This window comes from Galeopterus variegatus, unplaced genomic scaffold (genome assembly GCF_000696425.1).
Source record: "Galeopterus variegatus unplaced genomic scaffold, G_variegatus-3.0.2 Scaffold1778, whole genome shotgun sequence".
Taxonomy (NCBI): Eukaryota; Metazoa; Chordata; class Mammalia; order Dermoptera; family Cynocephalidae; genus Galeopterus; species Galeopterus variegatus.
The window spans coordinates 188698-206337 of NW_007727889.1; the positions used below are offsets into that span (position 1 = coordinate 188698).

At 52.6% G+C, this 17640-nt stretch overlaps 2 protein-coding genes across 2 annotated transcripts in view; one reads left to right on the plus strand and one right to left on the minus strand.

Annotated features, from left to right (window-relative positions):
* LOC103595476 overlaps positions 1–8086 on the plus strand; it is a 15620-nt gene extending 7534 nt beyond the window's left edge. Inside the window, exons 2-3 of the mRNA XM_008578890.1 lie at positions 4595–4645; positions 7610–8086. Coding sequence (XP_008577112.1) covers positions 4595–4645; positions 7610–8086 — 528 coding nt within the window. The remainder of the gene's footprint in view (positions 1–4594; positions 4646–7609) is intronic.
* Positions 8087–11138: 3052 nt separating this feature from the next.
* DYNC1H1 (dynein, cytoplasmic 1, heavy chain 1) overlaps positions 11139–17640 on the minus strand; it is a 72517-nt gene continuing 66015 nt past the window's right edge. The window contains exons 69-78 of the mRNA XM_008578892.1: positions 17435–17548; positions 16528–16698; positions 16092–16309; positions 15883–15986; positions 13940–14151; positions 13387–13540; positions 12440–12582; positions 12121–12289; positions 11729–11856; positions 11139–11501 (exon numbers count right to left, since the gene is read on the minus strand). Coding sequence (XP_008577114.1) covers positions 11373–11501; positions 11729–11856; positions 12121–12289; positions 12440–12582; positions 13387–13540; positions 13940–14151; positions 15883–15986; positions 16092–16309; positions 16528–16698; positions 17435–17548 — 1542 coding nt within the window. The 3' untranslated portion in view covers positions 11139–11372. The remainder of the gene's footprint in view (positions 11502–11728; positions 11857–12120; positions 12290–12439; positions 12583–13386; positions 13541–13939; positions 14152–15882; positions 15987–16091; positions 16310–16527; positions 16699–17434; positions 17549–17640) is intronic.

Here is a 17640-nt window from a genome sequence, read left to right on the forward strand (position 1 = left end):
GTTGAAAGGGACTGATGACAACCATGCCAGAGGAGGGAGACGCAGAGCATGTCAGAGAGTGATGACCCAGGAGGGCATGCACGTGTCTGGGAGTGTGAGTGGGGGCGTGAGTGAGACAGTGGATGTGTGTCTGTGACAGTGTGTGACAGTGTGTGTGTGTGCGAGTGCGGGCGCCAGTGCACGGGGCCTCGGGTGTGGCTGGGGACAGCAGGGCTGTGGCTCTGGGCCGAGGCGGGGTCAGGGCAGCAGGGTGTGGCAGGAGACGGAGGTGGGACGCGGGGGTGGCCAAACCCCGGACACACAAGGAGGCAGAGTCAGTGTCCGCCAGCCATGGAGGTGTGGGGTTCGGAGGCGAGCGGAGTTGGGGTGCCGTGAAGTTTCCAGCCAGAGCCGCATGATGACCCCGGGCTGGGAGGGCCCTGGGACAGGCCAGGCTGCGGGGCCGGGCACGGAACTCAGAGACAGCCACCGCCCTGGTCACCTGCAGAGCCTGGCAGGTGCCTGGTGGGCTGTGGGTCCACTGGGTTGGAGCTTCGTAGACAGGACTTGCCTGAAGGTGGAGATTTGGTGGCTGTGGGGACAGACAGCCTAATGTTCTAAACTTTTCAGGAGACAATTTTCAAACATACAACAGGACAGACTGTCACAGCGAGCTCCTAGGACTGTCAGGTCGCCGCGGGTCCAGTTTCATTGCCCGCTCGCGCCCTGTGATCGTCTTCTAAAGAGGAGCTTTTTCATTTTTACTTAATTCTTTTTTTTTTTTTTTTTTGGCTGCTGGCCAGTCCAGGGATCGAACCCTGGACCTTGATGCTCCGACCTACTGAGCCACCGGCCAGCCCGGGGGCCTTTCTAGACAGAGCCAGGACAGCCCCACGGGCTAAGCGCGCAGCGGGTCATCAGCTGCCAGGCTGGGTGGCTGGGTTCGCCCCGCAGCTGGAGAGACGCCAAGATGCAGGAGCAGGGGCGGGAAGGGGGGTATAAAGCACAGGCTGGATTTGTCACTTAGGTGACTGGTGGCCTCAGCCCCAGGGCCAGATGGGAGTCTGGGGCCCGAAAGCCACTTCCACAGGGTGGAGGCGAGAGGGTGGGAGTGCGGGTGAGGAAGGGGCTGTCCTCCTTGGGCCTCCTCTTGGCTTAGTTGACCTCAGCTAGGAAAGTGCAAGAGTGACCAGGAAGAATGACAGGGGTTTGTGGGTAACCAGGTGACTTCAATAATAATAGGGTTGATTTCAAAGAATTATCCAGTAAATCTGCATGACAAGGGCTTCTCTTCCAACCTTCCAGGGTGCTGGTGGGGCGGTGGGGGATGGGAGAGGTACCTTGGGGTGGGTGTGTGGAGGCTGGGGAGGGGGCAGAGTGCTAGGGAGGGATTCTGATCCGGACTCTGTGCCTCTGGGCAAACCCAGCCTTCTTAGCCTCCGTTTCCCCATCATCACATCCATTAATTGAATTCCTACTAGGCATCAAAAACAACGTTGGAGCCTGAGCCATGTCATTTTGTTCATGTCCCCAAACCACACGACTGGTGAGGGTGGAGGTTTGACGCAGGACTAGTTCCTGGTGAAGTCCAGTGTGGCTCCAGGGCCTGGTGTTCGGTGGCTGCCCCTGGAGGAGCACTGAGAGGGCGCACAGAGGATGGGCCAAGTGCCCTTCGGGTCATATATCCATTTGCAAAGCGTTTACAAAGTGGATCTCCGCCTCCCGGTGCGCAGTGCTTGTGGTGGAATGTTTGCACAGGTGCTGGCGTGTGGCGCTTCGGCCTGGCACGCTCCTGGAGGACAGCCAGGCGGCTAATGGTGGGGGCTGGGGACCTCACAAAACTACTGTAGATCATTTAATAGTTTTTTTTTTTTAACCGTGTGCATGAAATGCCTTTTGATTGCAAAGTACTGTATCTATAATCAGCTCTAACCTGGTGCCAACCACCTGGTCTGGAAAACATGGGTCTGTGCTGACCCTTGCCCCTGGAGTGCAGCTGGGGACGGTGCAGCCTGGGGAAGCGAGGACGACGGGGGTGATCAGGCTCCTCTCCTTGCTGTCATTTCACTTTCTCGGTACTTTTATCCAGACTCAGCCTAGAGAGGGAGCTAAGGCAACTCAAGGGGTGCGTTCCTTTGAAGATCAAATTTAAGTAGGTTGGGGTGTGTCAAAGGGACGCAGGAGCCAACTGAACAAGTTCCAGCCAAAGCTGGAGCAAAATAATGTAGCATCAGATGAGAGCCCAATGCAGGAAAAAGCGAGTTCCTATTGATACAAAGGAATGATTGAATAAATAAGTAAATGCAAAGGAACAAAAATCTCCCATGCTGAGAACTGATGTAGGTTCATCTGCCTCAAAGGGACAAACTGCCTCAGCCAGGGGATCGAAGTCCCATCAACTGATACCGTACGTCGTGTTGACAGTGTGAGCCCTTGACGTGATGTGGGGAAGTGGCACTTCTCCTCTGGGGTCTCCCCCAAACCCCAAACCCCCGTTTATCCATGAGGAAAACAGTCCAGTTCCATTTGAGGGATATCTTACGAAATACTCAGCCAGTGCTCCTCCAAAGTGTCAAGGTCACCAGAATCAAAGCGAGCGTAAGAAACTGTCACAGCCCAGAGAAGGTGAAGGAGACGCGGTGACTGAATGTGATGTGGTGTCCTGGATGGGACCCTGGGACAGTAAAAAAGACAGTAGGTGATGACTAATGAAGTCTGAAGAGAGTACGCACTTCAGTAATACTAAAAAAACCCAAAAAGAACCCCCAAAAAACCCCAAAAAGGCAGATTTTGGTTTTCACTGGGAGCCTTTCCAGCCTGTACAATGGCAGTGAGTGTTGTGCACGTCACAGAGAAGCCACAGGGTCTGGGTCGTAGCATTTGCTGCTTTGCCAAACCTTTGCTTTATAGGCATCAGAACTGGGTTCCCAGGATCCCACTTCGGGAACACCTGGGTTGATCAGCGACCAGCCTGTGCCCTGTGGTGTGCGTTGGCACATTTGTAACGACCAGACCTTCCAACAGGGTTTAGCAGTTGCCGTCCCTCAAGATTCTTAAAGGAAGCAAGTGACATGAAACGCCAGAGGTCTGCAATCCCTGGTTCTCTTAGTGTTTTCTTTCTTTTTTTCTTTTTTTAAATCAGAGCGGCTGTTCTTTGTTCTTTTTCAGGTATATGGGCTTTTGTGAATTTTGTTTTGTTGTGAACAAACTCACCCTTAAGAAAAGCCCTCTGAGTTTTTGTGTCATCGTGGATAAGCTGGTTCCCCAGATTGCACTTAAATGTCTTCATCAGTTAAAAAACAAAAGGGCGTGGGGGCTCATCTGAACTGGAAGGGTGGCCTCCGAGTCCCCGCCAAGCTCTAACATTCCGGGACTTCAAGTGTCAATGCATTTGTGTGGCGTTTTCAGGTGAGGTTCTTTGCAGGGAGCACGTGCAAAGGAGCCTCCTCGAGCTGCAGTACTGATGCGTGGGCTGCACTGCGCGGCCACCAGCTGCCTGTGGGTTTTCTTCCAACTAAAAAAAATGTTCGGAAAACTCCCTAGATTGACCTTACTGAGGTGTAACTTAGTTACAGTGAGGTTCCCCCCTCCTGGCACCTGCTCTGGGTTTTGACACACACACACACACTCTGGACCCTCCCCTCCCACTGGCAACCACTGATCCGTGCTTGTCGCTGTGAACTTGATGTTTTCCAGTTAAGTGAGAAGCCTGCAGGGCAAGCATGGCCGGCCCGAGGCTCAGCCGGGCCAGCTGCATCAGGGTGGCGTTGGGCGCGGCCAGCACCCGGGCCAGCTTCCGCCGGAGGCAGAGGACCGCGCGCCATCATCGCTTCAAGGTGCTGTCCCGCTGCCACTCCCTCCTCCTTGTGGACATGGGGGCAGGGTGGGGACAGGTGGAGGGAGCAGCAGCCCTGAGCTGACCAGGGGGTCCAGGCCAGGAACCCCCTCCCTGGAATTGTTCATCTCAGTGGATTTTGGCTTGCCTGTAAAGAACCTTTTTCTCTTCCAAAAACTAAAGGTGTTCACATTCCACTGCTTTAAGTGTTGTTTGATTAAGACAAAACAAAACAGTTGCTCTCCTGGGGAGCCTGGGGTTAGCAGGGAGTATTCTAGAATACCCAACACCAAACCCGAGTTCTTCCAAGGGACTCTGAGCAAGGCCTGGGACCTCTCTGGGCCTTGGCTCCTGCATCTCTGGAGGGGGTGGGTGGTGGGAGACAGGATCTAGTGTCTTCCCTGATCTTCTGACTTGGGGTCCAGAACAAGTGCCAGGGTGCTCTGTGGAAGCCATAGGTCATGTTGTCTCCTCTCAATGTGAGAGTGAGCATACGCAGCCGCTAAGTCTGTCTCCTCACTGTATTCCTGGTTCTACTTTTCCTCTTTGCAGCTGCCCAGGTTTGCATTTTAATCCCTTGAACCAAACCCTCCAAGGGGGCCTGCACCTCTGCTCAGGTTCCTGAGAGATGTCTGCCCACATCCTGCCGTGGCTACTGTCCTTGACAGTCTGGCATGGCAGGGACTGCTGGCGTAGGCTGTGGGCACCCAAGTCCCCTGAATACTAAGCTGTTGTCTGCCAACCTTGATAGAAAGGAGCATCCCAGCCTGGTTTTTCCAGGTCATTCACAAAAGGAATCACATGAACTTTGCTGAAAGTATCTGGAGAGAGGTGTTACAGAATGAGCCAGCAGCCAGATTTTCAGTTAGGGAACGGTGGGGCCTCCCCAAATCCATGTTCCCAGATGCCCCCAGAGGGTCTTGCCAGCAGACCTTTGTAAGGAGAGGCAGTCTTGGGCTGCTGTGTGAACTCTTCTGCACAGTGGCCCTACTATGTTTCAGAAAAAACTTCACTTTGATATTTAAATTGTATTTTCTCTTTCAAATTTTGTTTAAATAAGAATGTGTGTGTGCCTGCAATTAGTCTCAAAATGAATCTCAATCAAGATTAAAACCAAGCCCAGTAATTAATTCAGGTGTTGTTAACACCTGGTCTCATGGTGTCGTAAGATATACCAAGTAATGCTGAAGAGCAGGTTCTACATGCTGTTAAATCATTCAGTAAAATGTAGTGAATCAATGCCCCAGCCTGGCACCTCTTTTGTAAGTATAGTCATTGTTGCTTTGCCTCCCATCGATTTGTCACCCCTTTTCCCCTGGGTGACAGAGCCACCAAAGATTACTCAAAGCCCATCTCTTCTGAGCAGTGAGATGCCCCAGAAAGGGGTTAATATCCCAGAACCCTCAAGCATGAGGCATTCCTTCCATTTGGGAAATTAACCACGAATTGGGGTTCTCTTCCCGCATTTATTCTCCAGACCACCAAGTTACAGGAAGAGACATAGTTTTAACAAGTTTAACAATAGAAGCTTGTAACATTCAGCAAAAACAAGTCAGATGACATTCTATTAGGTAATTAAATGATCCACTAACAAAAGCTTGATTTTAGCAAACATTCCTTCTCCCTCCACAGTTTCCCAGTATCTTTACATATCAATCAGTAACTAGTCTGTCTTTGAGCCAGCAGCCTTGCTGTGTTACAATTCTCTATCTAACCAGAGAGACTAAATAGCCTGGGGAAAATTTCCTGTTTTTTGTAAGGTAAATATTTGAAACTGCAAGGTTTTGGAAAACCAGGCCCTGTGAAGTACATTTGCTTTATGCATCCTCTACAAGTCATCCCTCAGTATCCACCAGGGATTGATTCCATGACCCCCTGAGGATTTCAAAATCCAAGGATGTTCAAATCCCTTATATAAATGGCATTGTATTTGCATATAATCTATACACATCTTCCTATATAGTTTAAATCATCTCTAGATTACTTAAAATTCCTAATACTATGTAAATAGTTGTTATACTGGATTATTGATTTATATTGTTTTTCATTGTTAATATTTTCCGTCTGAGGATGTGGAACCCACAGATGTGGGGGCCGACTGTACTGTCCGCTGTGTGTTCATTTGCTCTCTGAGAGCACCTCACCTCCCCCTGCACCCCAAGTCTTGTCCCTGGGGCCTCCTGGCCTCTGGGGTGCTACCTTCTCTGTGGTGGGATCACAGGAGGCTGGCTTTGTGAATTCCAGCAATTCTGATCAGTTTCTGAATTTGAAATGATTACAGTTGCCCACAGACTATGGTGTTTATTTTCATTTTTTTTTTTTTTTTTAAATAAAAAGTAGTGACAGCTGTGTAAAGAGGAAATGAGCTCTCTGGGGAGGTTTTCACCACCTGAGAGAAATGACCATGGGAGGTCCCTGCATTAACTCAGCTCTGGACCAACCTGGGGTGTCTTTTCCACTGTGCTTGCATGTGCATGCCTGTGTGTGCCTGCATGTGCCTGCGTGTGCACGTGTGTGTGCCTGCATGTGTGTGTGCCTGCATGCATGTGTTTTACTAAAAGCACAGTGTCAAGCAAGGGGTGAAATAACTGGAGGTGTGCATGTATTTAGTACATGCTAACTATTACACTGATCAACCTAATCGTTTAGCCGTCTTCACCAGGGGACCTCTTAGCATATCTAGAAGGACATTTCCACATAGCATTGGAAGCCCATAAAAGTGCAGCTTGCCTGCTTTTTAGTTCAGGGAATGATGTTTATGTACCAACTGTTCAGATCGTCCCAGGGGACTTAGCTTTCTCTGGAAACCTTTACTGCTAGAGCCACTCTGTCAGGAACACTGATGCAGGAAGCAAAAGAAAGGAAGACTGATGGGCCGGCCCAGTGGCGCACTCGGTAGAGTGTGGCGCTTGGGAGTGCGGTGGTGCTCCCGCCGAGGGTTCGGATCCCATATAGAGACCGGTCCGCTCACTGGTTGAGCGCGGTGCGGGCGCGACACCGAGGGTTGCGATCCCGTTACCGGTCACGAAAAAAGACAAAAAGGAAAAAAAAAAAAAGGAAAGGAAGACTGAGAACTAGGAAACTCTGGCGTGAAAGGTAAGGGTAAAGAGGGGTGTTTCTGGGCATCCAGAAAGCTCCTCAAAGCCCCCTTTGACCAGTGGTCATAGTGGAAACAGGAGTTTAGTGGCCCTGAGGGGTTGTATGATTTGCTGCTGCTTCTCAGGCATGTTGCCTTCTAGAATGGCCCATGGGCATCTTTGAAGACAGCATTTGAATTTAAATTCTCTTAGCTATTTTCCAGCCACGTTGGCCAGCCAGCCCTCTGCGAGGGGTGGGGGCTGCACAGAATGTGCCCTGCAGGCCCTGACTCAGGCAGCTGGCAGCAAGGGGTGCATATGCACAGCTCTCAGGGAGCCAGGCAGGTGGAGGGAGCAGGACTCAGGGGGTTGCTTTGTCCTTCAGCAGGAAAATAGCACCTTGTCTTTGGAGGAGATGTTAAGAGGTGCGATGAGCTTGGGCCCACTGTTGGTGGCAGGGCTGGTTTGGGCAAAGTCTGCCAGGTCTGTGCCCAGTGCTGGGTCTTGGGCTTTTCAACAAGGCTCAAGCTAGGCCCCTGCGATGGTGGACTCATGGGTGCTATGGAATATTGATCTAAAGCATTTTTAAAATTCACTTGCAAGGCAGCCTGCAAAACTTGCCAGTATCAATGATGGACAAATAATTTGTGCATTTGAGTGTTGTACTTTTTCTCATGTCTGGAATTGCTAATGGGCTCAGAACCATGTTTGTCATCAGTTTTTAGATCCTTACAATGGCGATTCAGAAGATATCCTCTGTCGTTCCAGCTTCAGTTTCAACACCTGCCCTCTGGGTGATATGAACTGTAACGTGGCTTCCTATGCACTGAAGTGGAAGAGTCCAGAAGAAGTGAATTTAGAAGACTATTTCTCATTGAAAACTCCAGACCCCATCAAGAGAGCCACTGGCTGGGACCCCACCCCCCTGGAGGCCAGCGACGTGGACATGCAGCCCGAGGACTCAAGAATCACGGAGGAGGACTGGGAGCCCAGGGCAGCCAAACACCTCCTCACGACCGGGGAGCCCTCTGAGAATGGCAGACACATGCTGAACAGAGCCAGGGGGACACGGCCGCCACCCAGGCTCGGGAGCGAGAGAGACAAGGGGCCCAAACTCTCACTCTCCAAGAGAAAACTGGAACTTCTACTTGTGGAGCCTGAAAAAAATAAAAGGAAGAGGCAGTATGTGGCCTAATCCCAGGTGAGCCAATTTAGATCAGGAAGTCCTAAGGCCAGCCACGTGCGGGGCCAGGGACTCACGTTGACAAGCATAAAGAAAAATTTCTTCACGAAATGTGGCCCTTTTTATTTGTCTTAAATAATAAACAGGTCCCCACCACCTAGCTGAAAACTGGGTTTCCAATTCAGGGAAGGCCCTGGGTGGCCCTTGCTGACCCCACCTCCCCTGAATACCAGAGATTTCTTTACTTTTACTAAATATTTCTGTGTCCTTAGACTAGTGATTTTTTTTTTTTTTTGTCTTTTTGTCTTTTTTCGTGACCGGCAACGGATCGCAACCCTCAGTGTCGCGCCCGTACGGGACCGGGACTGGCAATGGGATCGCAACCCTCGGTGTTGCCCCTGCTCCTTGCTCAGCCAGTGAGCGGCCGGTCTGTATGCGGGATCCGAACCCTCGGCGGGAGCGCCGCCGTGCTTCCCAAGCGGCGCACTGCAGCAGTGCGCCACCGGGCCGGCCCTAGACTAGTGATTTTTTTGAAACCTTGGCCCATGGGGTCCTTTGTTCTCCACCCTACCTTGAATCTTTGCTATGACCTTTGAACTTACCTCTTACACAGCGAACTTCAGGACAGGGGCTGAGCTCTTGGGGCTGACAAGACTGAGCTCTACAAGGAGCACTTCAACCAAAACAAACGGGACCGGATGAGGAGCTGCTCTGTGCACTTGCCGAGGCTGAGGTTTCAGGCCGCGGTGAGGGCAAGCCAGCGACACTTTACACTAAGTGCCCTCGGCCCTGCCCACTGCTCCTGCTGTGTTAAGAAACCTCCTTCCACACACTCCTGTTCATATTCCTTATTCATACTATTCACAAGGCAAAGATGTTCTGAGCAGTTAGTTTTGCCTCAGCCTGAGTGATCAGGTCTCAATGCACTAACGAGGTGGTGGTTTTTCCCCTTTCCCCATTTCCGTGGGGTTTGTTTTTTCGGTGGCCAACCGGTATGGGGATTGAACCTGTGCCCTTGGTGCTAGCAGGACCATGCTCTCCTGAGCGAGCTGACCGCCAGCCATTTCTGTGGATTTGTTCACTGAGCTTCTTTCTTCCTAGTTGGCACGAGCTTAGCAAGTCTGGTGCTAACCCTGGTGGACCTGTCCTCTCCGAGCCTGGTGCCCTTGGCACATCCCAGGACCACGCTGTTCCCAGCACCAATAAAAGGGTTGCCCACCTTGAGGAGCTGCTTGTTCATCCTGGTGGGGCGCTGCCTCCTGAGCCCTGGCCGCCTTTGCCTCCTGGGCTGTGAACTGGCCCCTCGGGAGGTGCTCTGTTCGGGCAGCTCCCCCAGGCCCCTCAATGGGTACAGCCCTGCTGACCCTTTCTGCCAGGCGAGGACAGGTGGGGCTGGTGGACTGTTCAGCCGGGCCCTCCTGGCCTCAGGGCAAGTGGGTGGGCCTGCCGCTCCCAGGTGTGCCCCCACAGTCCCCGTGGAAAGAGCTGGGGATGAGGTGACCCTGGGACCTGGGCGTTGTCGGTGGAGTGTTAGGTTTGCAGGCAGCAAGGAAAAGCCTTTGGTGCTCCTCGGGGTGTCCATGTGGAAGCCCTTGACCTTGGGAAGGCTCCATCCTGGACCTGGGTTACCTGCGCCCTTCCCAGGTGGCCCTCAGTGGTGTGTCCCAAGGCTGGGGCTGCTTCTGCTCATTGACTTTCAGGCAGGGTCAACTCCACTCCCACATCTTGGGAGCTTGCCCTGCGTTCCCTTCCCAGCCTGGGGTGGCCTTTGGGGCTTTGAGACAGAGCCCTTCTCTGTGCTCCTAAAACCTTATTCTGTCACCATACCACTTCATGCCCCTCACCTGTAAAAAGGGTGGGGATGTTAGACTTGGGTGAGAATGTGTCTTTTGTGGGCTCTCCTCACCGTCACGGGCACGGTCCCAGCTGTTCTTGGGCAGAGCCTGCAGCTTGGCTCACCACTCTTGCTGCAGAAATGCCCAGGTCTACGGCCACACCGCCCTGAACACACCCAACTGTGTCTGATCTTGGAAGCTAAGCAAGGTTGGGCCTAGTTAGTACTTGGATAGGAGAAATGCCAAGAAACCTTATTTACTGGTGCAGAGAAAAACCTAAAAGGGCCCGCATTTTAGTCAAATAATTTTGGACTGCAATCCAGCCACCTAGGGGATCCCTTGTGGGAAATTCCAGAGCCGGTGGGGAGGCTGCACTGATTCTAGCCTGGATGCTCCACAGACGCCATCTGAGGGTGGGGTGGAGGCTGAGTGTCCACTTAGAGTGGACTCAGACCATCACTCTGCTAGTGACCAATCCCTGCTCACGCTCACCAGGTCGAGGGTGGCCCATGTGGCCTGTGAGAAAGCCTGGGCCTATTCCCAACTGACCCCAGGAAGTCTCGAAAGACACCGAGAGCCCAGAAACCAGTTTCTGCACATGGACCACCCCTGCTACCCCCTCCAGGTGAGCACGAAAGGCAGTCAGTTGTGTGAGCCACTCCAAAGTCACCATGCTGGAGTTCTGGGGGTGAATAGGCCAGGGCTGAGAGGGCCGGCGGCAGAGCGGATGAGGCCAGCAACATCCTTGTCTGTGGAGGAGAAAACACTGCTGGGCTCCACCTCGAGGGGCTGTGCCAAGTCCGGGGCTGTGCCGAGTCCAGGCCTCTAGCCAATCCACAAGGTGCTTGGGTCAGGCCTCAGGAATTGGTGACTATGGAGCGGGGCTGGCGGTCTCTGTGTCTGTGAAGGGTCCCCAGGCTCTTAACTCATGAGCACTGTGGCTCCCCAGAGTGGGGCTTGCTCTCCCTGAAATGCTCATGACAAAAGCAATGGCAGGGGTGCGGCTGATTAGCGGTCAGTGAGAGCTCGTGTTGACGACACCAAGGTCCAGGGTTCGATCTCTGTACCATCCTGGGGCAAAGGGGAAAAAAATTTTAAAAAGCAAGGGGCCTGAGGGAGGCTGAGAGTGGCCCCGGGAAATCCGGCCCCCAGCCGGATGTCTGCTGGGTGAGGACCCAGGGGCTCCCTGCCCCCAGACCAAAGCTGAGACAGAAGAGATGGGAGCCAGGTCATACTTAGTGTTTTATTTCATAAAACAAACCATGCCATCAACCCCCTAAAAACACGTCCTTGTATCTTTCCAATTTCCACCATTCCCAACCATCACTCCATTCAGTCTCCTCCAACCTCAAACCAACCACTTTCTTTTCATGACTTCATCTCTTCCGAACATTCTAATAATGAATAAGTGTTAAATACTGGATTTTACTATTACAGAAAGGGGAAACTACAAAAGTTTAGTTTTACTCTGTGCACAAGACCGCAACACCACGCTCGTAGAAGCTGCGAGGATCTTCCTTTGTGGCAATTTCAAAGTCTACAGTGAAGATAAGGTCTGCACGGGTGAAGTTCAGGTAGACAGGTAAGGTCACCTGAAAGAGGAACAGCAGAGGTGTTTATTGCTGACTTAAGGGAAAGGCAAGCACACCGAGACTGTTGCCAAGAGGCAGCAGACGGTGACTTTGGCAATAGGGAGAAGCCGATTTCCAGTTATGAGCAGAACCTCAGGTACAGAGATGGAGAGACGACTCCATCCCGGTAGCTAATGAGACTCCCGTGGGCACCTCCCTGACCCCGGAGAAGGAGGGTGGCCACTTACCACATTCGCCTTCTTCTCGGCATTGGTTTGCTTGACCCAGCGCAGCTGTGTCAGGGGGAGTGCGGTCGAGATGGCGTGGGACAGCGACAGCTTGTTGTTGTTGCATGTGGCCCCCTGAAGCTTCAACCCTGCAAGGAAGAGGCCAGAGCCCAGTCTGGGGTGAACGCACAGCTGCATGGGGCCCTGACAGGCTGAGAAACTGGGCAGCTCTAGAGGGTCACCAGCTGGTCACTGGAAACACGTTCATTTTGCAACAATCATCTAGGACCACCAGAGCCACCCGTGGGTAGTCAGGTTGCTGAGCAGGAGGCCCGGGTGCAGGAGGGTGACCTTCAGAGAAGAATCAAGCCAGAGTGGCCGAGTCCGAGTCTTTTCTGTGAGACTCAACTCACCTGTGACCCCAAAGCTGCAGGCATCGAGGGCAGCACTCTGAGAGGTGGTAACATTGACTTCCAGGCAGAGCTCCTCCAGGGACCAGCTGTTGGCCTGGGCCACGTACTGCCTGGTGGCGGTGATGTATGCCTCGGGCACAAACAGGCCACCCAGGCACACATGGATGTTCTGCAGGAAGAAGCAGCGCCCACCGGGGAGGAGCTTGGGTCAGTCTTGGGCCCTGTGCTTGGCCCCAGAGCTTTCAAAGGACCATGCAGCTCCACCCAAGCCTGGGACAGCTGAACCCCCCACCCGCTTTTCAAAAACGTCTTTTGCCACCTTTAGCTCCTTGGCACCGCCAGATGCGGCAGCCAGTGAGATGTTCTGCAGCTGTTTGATCCTCTCGCTGAAGTCGGACACCCACTGGATGACGGTCATGCCGGCAGGCACTGTGTAGTGCGACCAGCTCCGAGGCAAGATCCCTGCAAGCAAGGCACAGAGACCCCAGGGCTTGGTGTCTGTTCTGATGATGCCCCTGGTATAAACGGGGATGAGCCTACAGGTGCTCCCATGCCCCAAGCTGCACCCACACACACGAAGCCAATGACACCTTGGCCACCTCTCTTCCTGCTGCATCTCTGCCCCTAAAAGCTGCCTATCCCTCTGTATCACTCTCCACTCAGATGGCCCAGTGTGTCCCAGACCAGTGCCACTTCTTGTGAATTTGGAAGACCCTAATCATGTCCAAGTAAAACCACAGCTAAAAATTCACAACACAAGTGGCTCAGCATTCCAGGCAATTTGGGGTCTTGGGGCCAGTAGGAGAATCCCAGGGGCTCCCTGCACCTCTGACTCAAGCCCCCCAGCCTGCCCTGTCCCTGCTTGTCCTCTGTCTGGGTCCAGCCCTGATCTTGGCAGTCCCAACCCACCACCAGCCCCTGCTGGACCAGGACCACCACGATCCCTATGTACTGTCTTGGAAGAGCCCTAAAACACCACAGAAGTTGCATAAAGATTTTAGTCAATGTTAAGTGATTCAGCATTCTCAGGAATTTCTAAGGCCTCCTTCTGCGCCCCTGAGGGTAAGAGCACCGAGCTGCTCTCAGAGGGAGGCCTGGCCAGGGCCTAGTCATCATGTGTGGTTTACAGAGCACATCAGTGCTCTGAGCAGGAGACACAGGAGCAACGGTGTGCACCTGGGGGTCTGACAAAGGCCTGGCCACACTGGTGCTGAGCTCGCCGGCACCCACGGGAGGCCCACATGTTAAATCCAATCTCTAACGCACCTTTCACCAGCTCGTTGATAAGTGTGCGCAGGTAGTTGGTCTGCTTCTTTTTTCCTTCACACACCTGGACGACGTCAGCAAGATCCTGGCGGACGTCTTGAAGTAATTTGGCTCCCATCTTCACTTCTCTCTCAAAGAACCGGAACAAAGGATCCTACATTGTTCAGAGAGATCAAGCCACAATGAAGAGAAGAGAATTCTCCAGCAGAAAACAGAAGCAGTCAAGTAACTCAGCCTTGGCCACCCAGAACTGGCAGCCTGTCTCTGATCAGCAGCAGCTTCCCCCAGTGCACGACAGACCTCGTGAGTGAGAGCCAGCCAGAACCGCTACAGCCCTGCCTGCCCACTAGCGACTCTCCATGGAAGGGCTGCTGCCGCTTCCTTGTAAAGCCATTTACCTATCTCACAGAAGAGAGCAGCCTTCTACAGTATTCTGCGACTCTTCACAAGGGCTCACCCATCTGGCCCCGCCTGCTTGGAAACCACAGCTCGCTGCGCTCGCTACAGATGACCTGGCTGAGCCCACCGCAAGCACACGCGCCTGTGCGGCTACCTTGATGTTCTCTACGGTGCGCTTGAGGTGGCTCAGTGTCTGGGGGATGAGCTGCAGCCAGTTGGACGCGGTGGTGTGCAGTGTCCGCATCCAGGCGGGACGCCCGTCGGACGTGGCGTCAGTCCTCGTTTTCTTCTCAGTCTCCGCGTACGCCAGGTCATCCTCATCCTCCAGCATCTGCATCTTCAGCATTTTACTGATCATGTCCACGCCTGGGCCACAATCCCAGAGAGGCATGTGGACAGGGGGCGGGTGGGCAGGAGACCAAGGAGGAGAAAGGACATGAATGTAAAGACCACATGACAAGTGTACATAGAATCCCTACAGCGACCGAAAGCTACTAAGTTGGTGCCTATATCTAAATTCAGGAAATGGCCTGGCCAGAAAGGTAAGGAGACAAATACAGAAAAAACTGTCACCAGGTCAAGTCCCTGACTCTTAAAGCTGAACCAGTGTCCTGAGTCCAGAGACTGGGGTGAGGCTTCTTCACGACTCCCGAGTCCACCGTGAATCCTGCAGCCTGATCCTGCTCTGGTGCCCTCCATGAATGAGCACGAGTAAGAGAGGGGCTCTGGGGCCAAGGGGCCCTGGGAGGGGATACCTCTGAACACTGTGTGGCTAGGGCTACCCTAAACCATGAGGTGCCTCCAGTGTTCCAGGACTCTGCCCATCCCCTGGGTGTGGCCCTGTCCCTTACCCAGAAGGTGCCAATGGTCAGTTCCTGAGCAGCACTGCCTCCTGGAGGCTTGACTGCATGGAGGCAGAGCTCCCCAGTTACATAGGCTCTTCAAGCCTTGGGCACCATCACTGCTGTGGGTGGGGCATTCACAGGGACCCAGCTGCAGAGGCCAAGTCATGGCTCACGGCAAGCGACACCCAGCACCAACTGCAGTACGAACCCTGTAGAAGATAACACACCTACCCAAGCTCCTGGAAACCTCCTGGCCCCAGACCTCAAGCCCTCCTTCACCAGACCCACATGACTTAACTGTTAACCATCCCAACTTCTCATCCTGAATAATCAGCTCAGCTGGGAACCCCAAAGCCACGTGGCAAGAATGCGCTCTATGCAGACACTGCCTCCTCACAGGAAGTCTCATCTGGCACCTGAGGCCAGCTCAGCCAAAAGGCAAGCCCCGCATCCAGGAGCTCTCTTCATAGCACCGAAGAGACAGTCTGGGACAAGTCGATACTGTGTTACTAATTAGCTGCATGAACCTGAGCAAATTTCTTGTCTTTTCTGGGTTTTTCCCCATAAACAAATTTTAGATTAGATCAGTGGTTCTCAAACGTGCACACAGTCACCTGGAGGATGACTTGCTAGAGCAGACGGGTGCTCCCCTCCCCAACTCTGACTGAGCAGGTCCAGGACAGGGCCTGAGAATGTGCGTTTCTAAGAAGTGAGGCTGATAGGGCTGGTCTGGGGAGCCAGGCTTGGAGAACCATTGATTAGGTGATGTTTTAGCTCTGTTCTGGCTCAAAGTCCTTGAATAGTCTTGAATGACAACTCATAAGTGAAAAGAAAAAAAGACTGATAAAAAATGTACTCTAGGAAAGAGACTAATGGTTTTAAAATCTCTTTAATGTCTACCAGGTGCTTTTCAACTGATTGAAGAAGAAAAAAAGTACCTTTTTTAAAAAAAGATGACCGGTAAGGGTATCTTAACTTTTGACTTGATGTTGTCAGCACCACCCTCTCTCAAGTGAGCCACAGGCTGGCCCTAAAAGTAACTATTTTTGAATGTAAGATGAGAATCTAAATGCAACTTCTGGACTTCATTTACATAACATCCAGCTTTTTCTCCAGAATTGAGTCTGCGATGCAGAGAAGACACCTATTTGAGCTGATGATGTTCTTGGCCTCCCCTAGGAGTGCAATCAGGAGTGGCTAGAACCCAGCAGGGAACGCCGGTGGTCTCAGGAGCTGTTCCCTGGCTACCCACCCTGGGTGGTGAGGAGGACTCTCTCAGCGTTGTTGGGCAGGCCCAGCCAGGAGGGCGTCTGTGTGTCAGGAAGCAGCTCCACCCACTGCACAAACTCCTCTCGCCTGGAAAACCAGCACATTTGGAAACAGTGTTAGGGGCTGCCCTACACAGAGGCCAGATGCCCCCTGACGTCACCACTATCTCCATCCCAGAAGGCAGCTGCGCACCTGATTCCATCTGGCATTTGGATGTCTTTATGCCCGTCGACCTTGCATGCCAGCTTAAACTCACTGTCAAAACTCTTGGTCGTGAACAGACGCTCCAGGAAAGTGTTGAGCAGACGCTGGTCAAACTCATTATCCACACGCCCGCCATAAATGGACTGGGCCATCAATGTCTTCAGCGCGGACCATGGGATCTTATCCGGCGAGACGTTCTGCCTGCCCTGTGAGGGAGGGCTGGGCTAGGCACGGGTGGCATGGGAGGTGCAGCTTCCTCCCCTACCCTCATGTCTAACAGGTAACTCCCCATGTCTGCCACAACATGTCAGCCTGTTCCTCCAAAGCTGAGCCCATCACCCTGCCACCGTGACCTGCCACATCTCCATGTGTGTCTTCCTCCCTCCTCAGCAAGCACGTCTGACACAGCACGGACCACACTTACCTTGGCCGTGTCGTCCAGCCACGTGTCCACTGTGTCGCAGGCTGACCGCAGGTCAGACTCTCCAAATTCGTATTTCTTTGACCAGCCCAGCGGTGCATACCGTAAGCGTTCTTGGATGATAGCATGGAACCAGGCCAGCAGGAAATACAAGCGAGCACGCTCATTGGGAGACTAGAAGGGGAACAGAGTCATCAGAAGGCAGCACTTCTTTCTAAGAAAACAGTGTAGCTACTATACCAGAAGCAAAGCTCTAAAAAGAGCCGTCCACCAACTAACATCGAAACCACCCTGAACTTCAAGGCTTAATAAGTAGCCAATTAATACGAATACTGTTGCTAGGAAGCAAGTATGCCAATTTTTCTATTAAAAAAGATGTGATTCAATGACACTGTTGAATTTTTTCAACCAACAGAAAATTCCATAGGAGAAAGAAGATGGATTTTCTAAAAATATCAGAAAAGGGGGACTATGGCACAAAATCAAACAGTACTTAAGAAATACAGATAGAACTGATGCAAAATTCTTGCCACAATCCGCCCCCTCTCCTGTTGCCCAAGCGTATCGGTCTTTACTTGGCACTTCGGAGGGCTCTGCTAGGCCTCTGGGGGCCCCTGCTTGGGAGAAGAGGAGATCACCTGCCATCCTCTTGGGGACACAACACTGGGTTCGTTGTGGGTGTGTCTGCTCATCTAGGACCTAATCATCATATACCATTACCAAACACCATGTACATAACTTCCACCTGCTGAAAGGAAGGGATCTGTCCACAGCTCAGAAGTAAACTTGCCTGTGCAATCCCTCATTATATCTTTGCTGGGAAGCACAGACCTGCTTCTGAATTCAGTGATGGGACTTTGTATCCTTTGGGTTTTTAGGAGAAAGGACACCAGGAACACGTGATCTTTACCTTGCATATTCGTGAGACAGGGATACTGCTGAATGTCCTCAGCATGTTGGCCTTCACTCCTGGTGGTGGCTCAAACACGAAGATGCGACCAGCGCGGAGCAGATTCACAGGCACCTAAAGGAGAACGTGGCTCCTGTTGCTGCTCTGGTTCTGATGCAGGCATTTGCTCTGCTACACACCCACCCATCCACCCCCCGCCCCCCTAC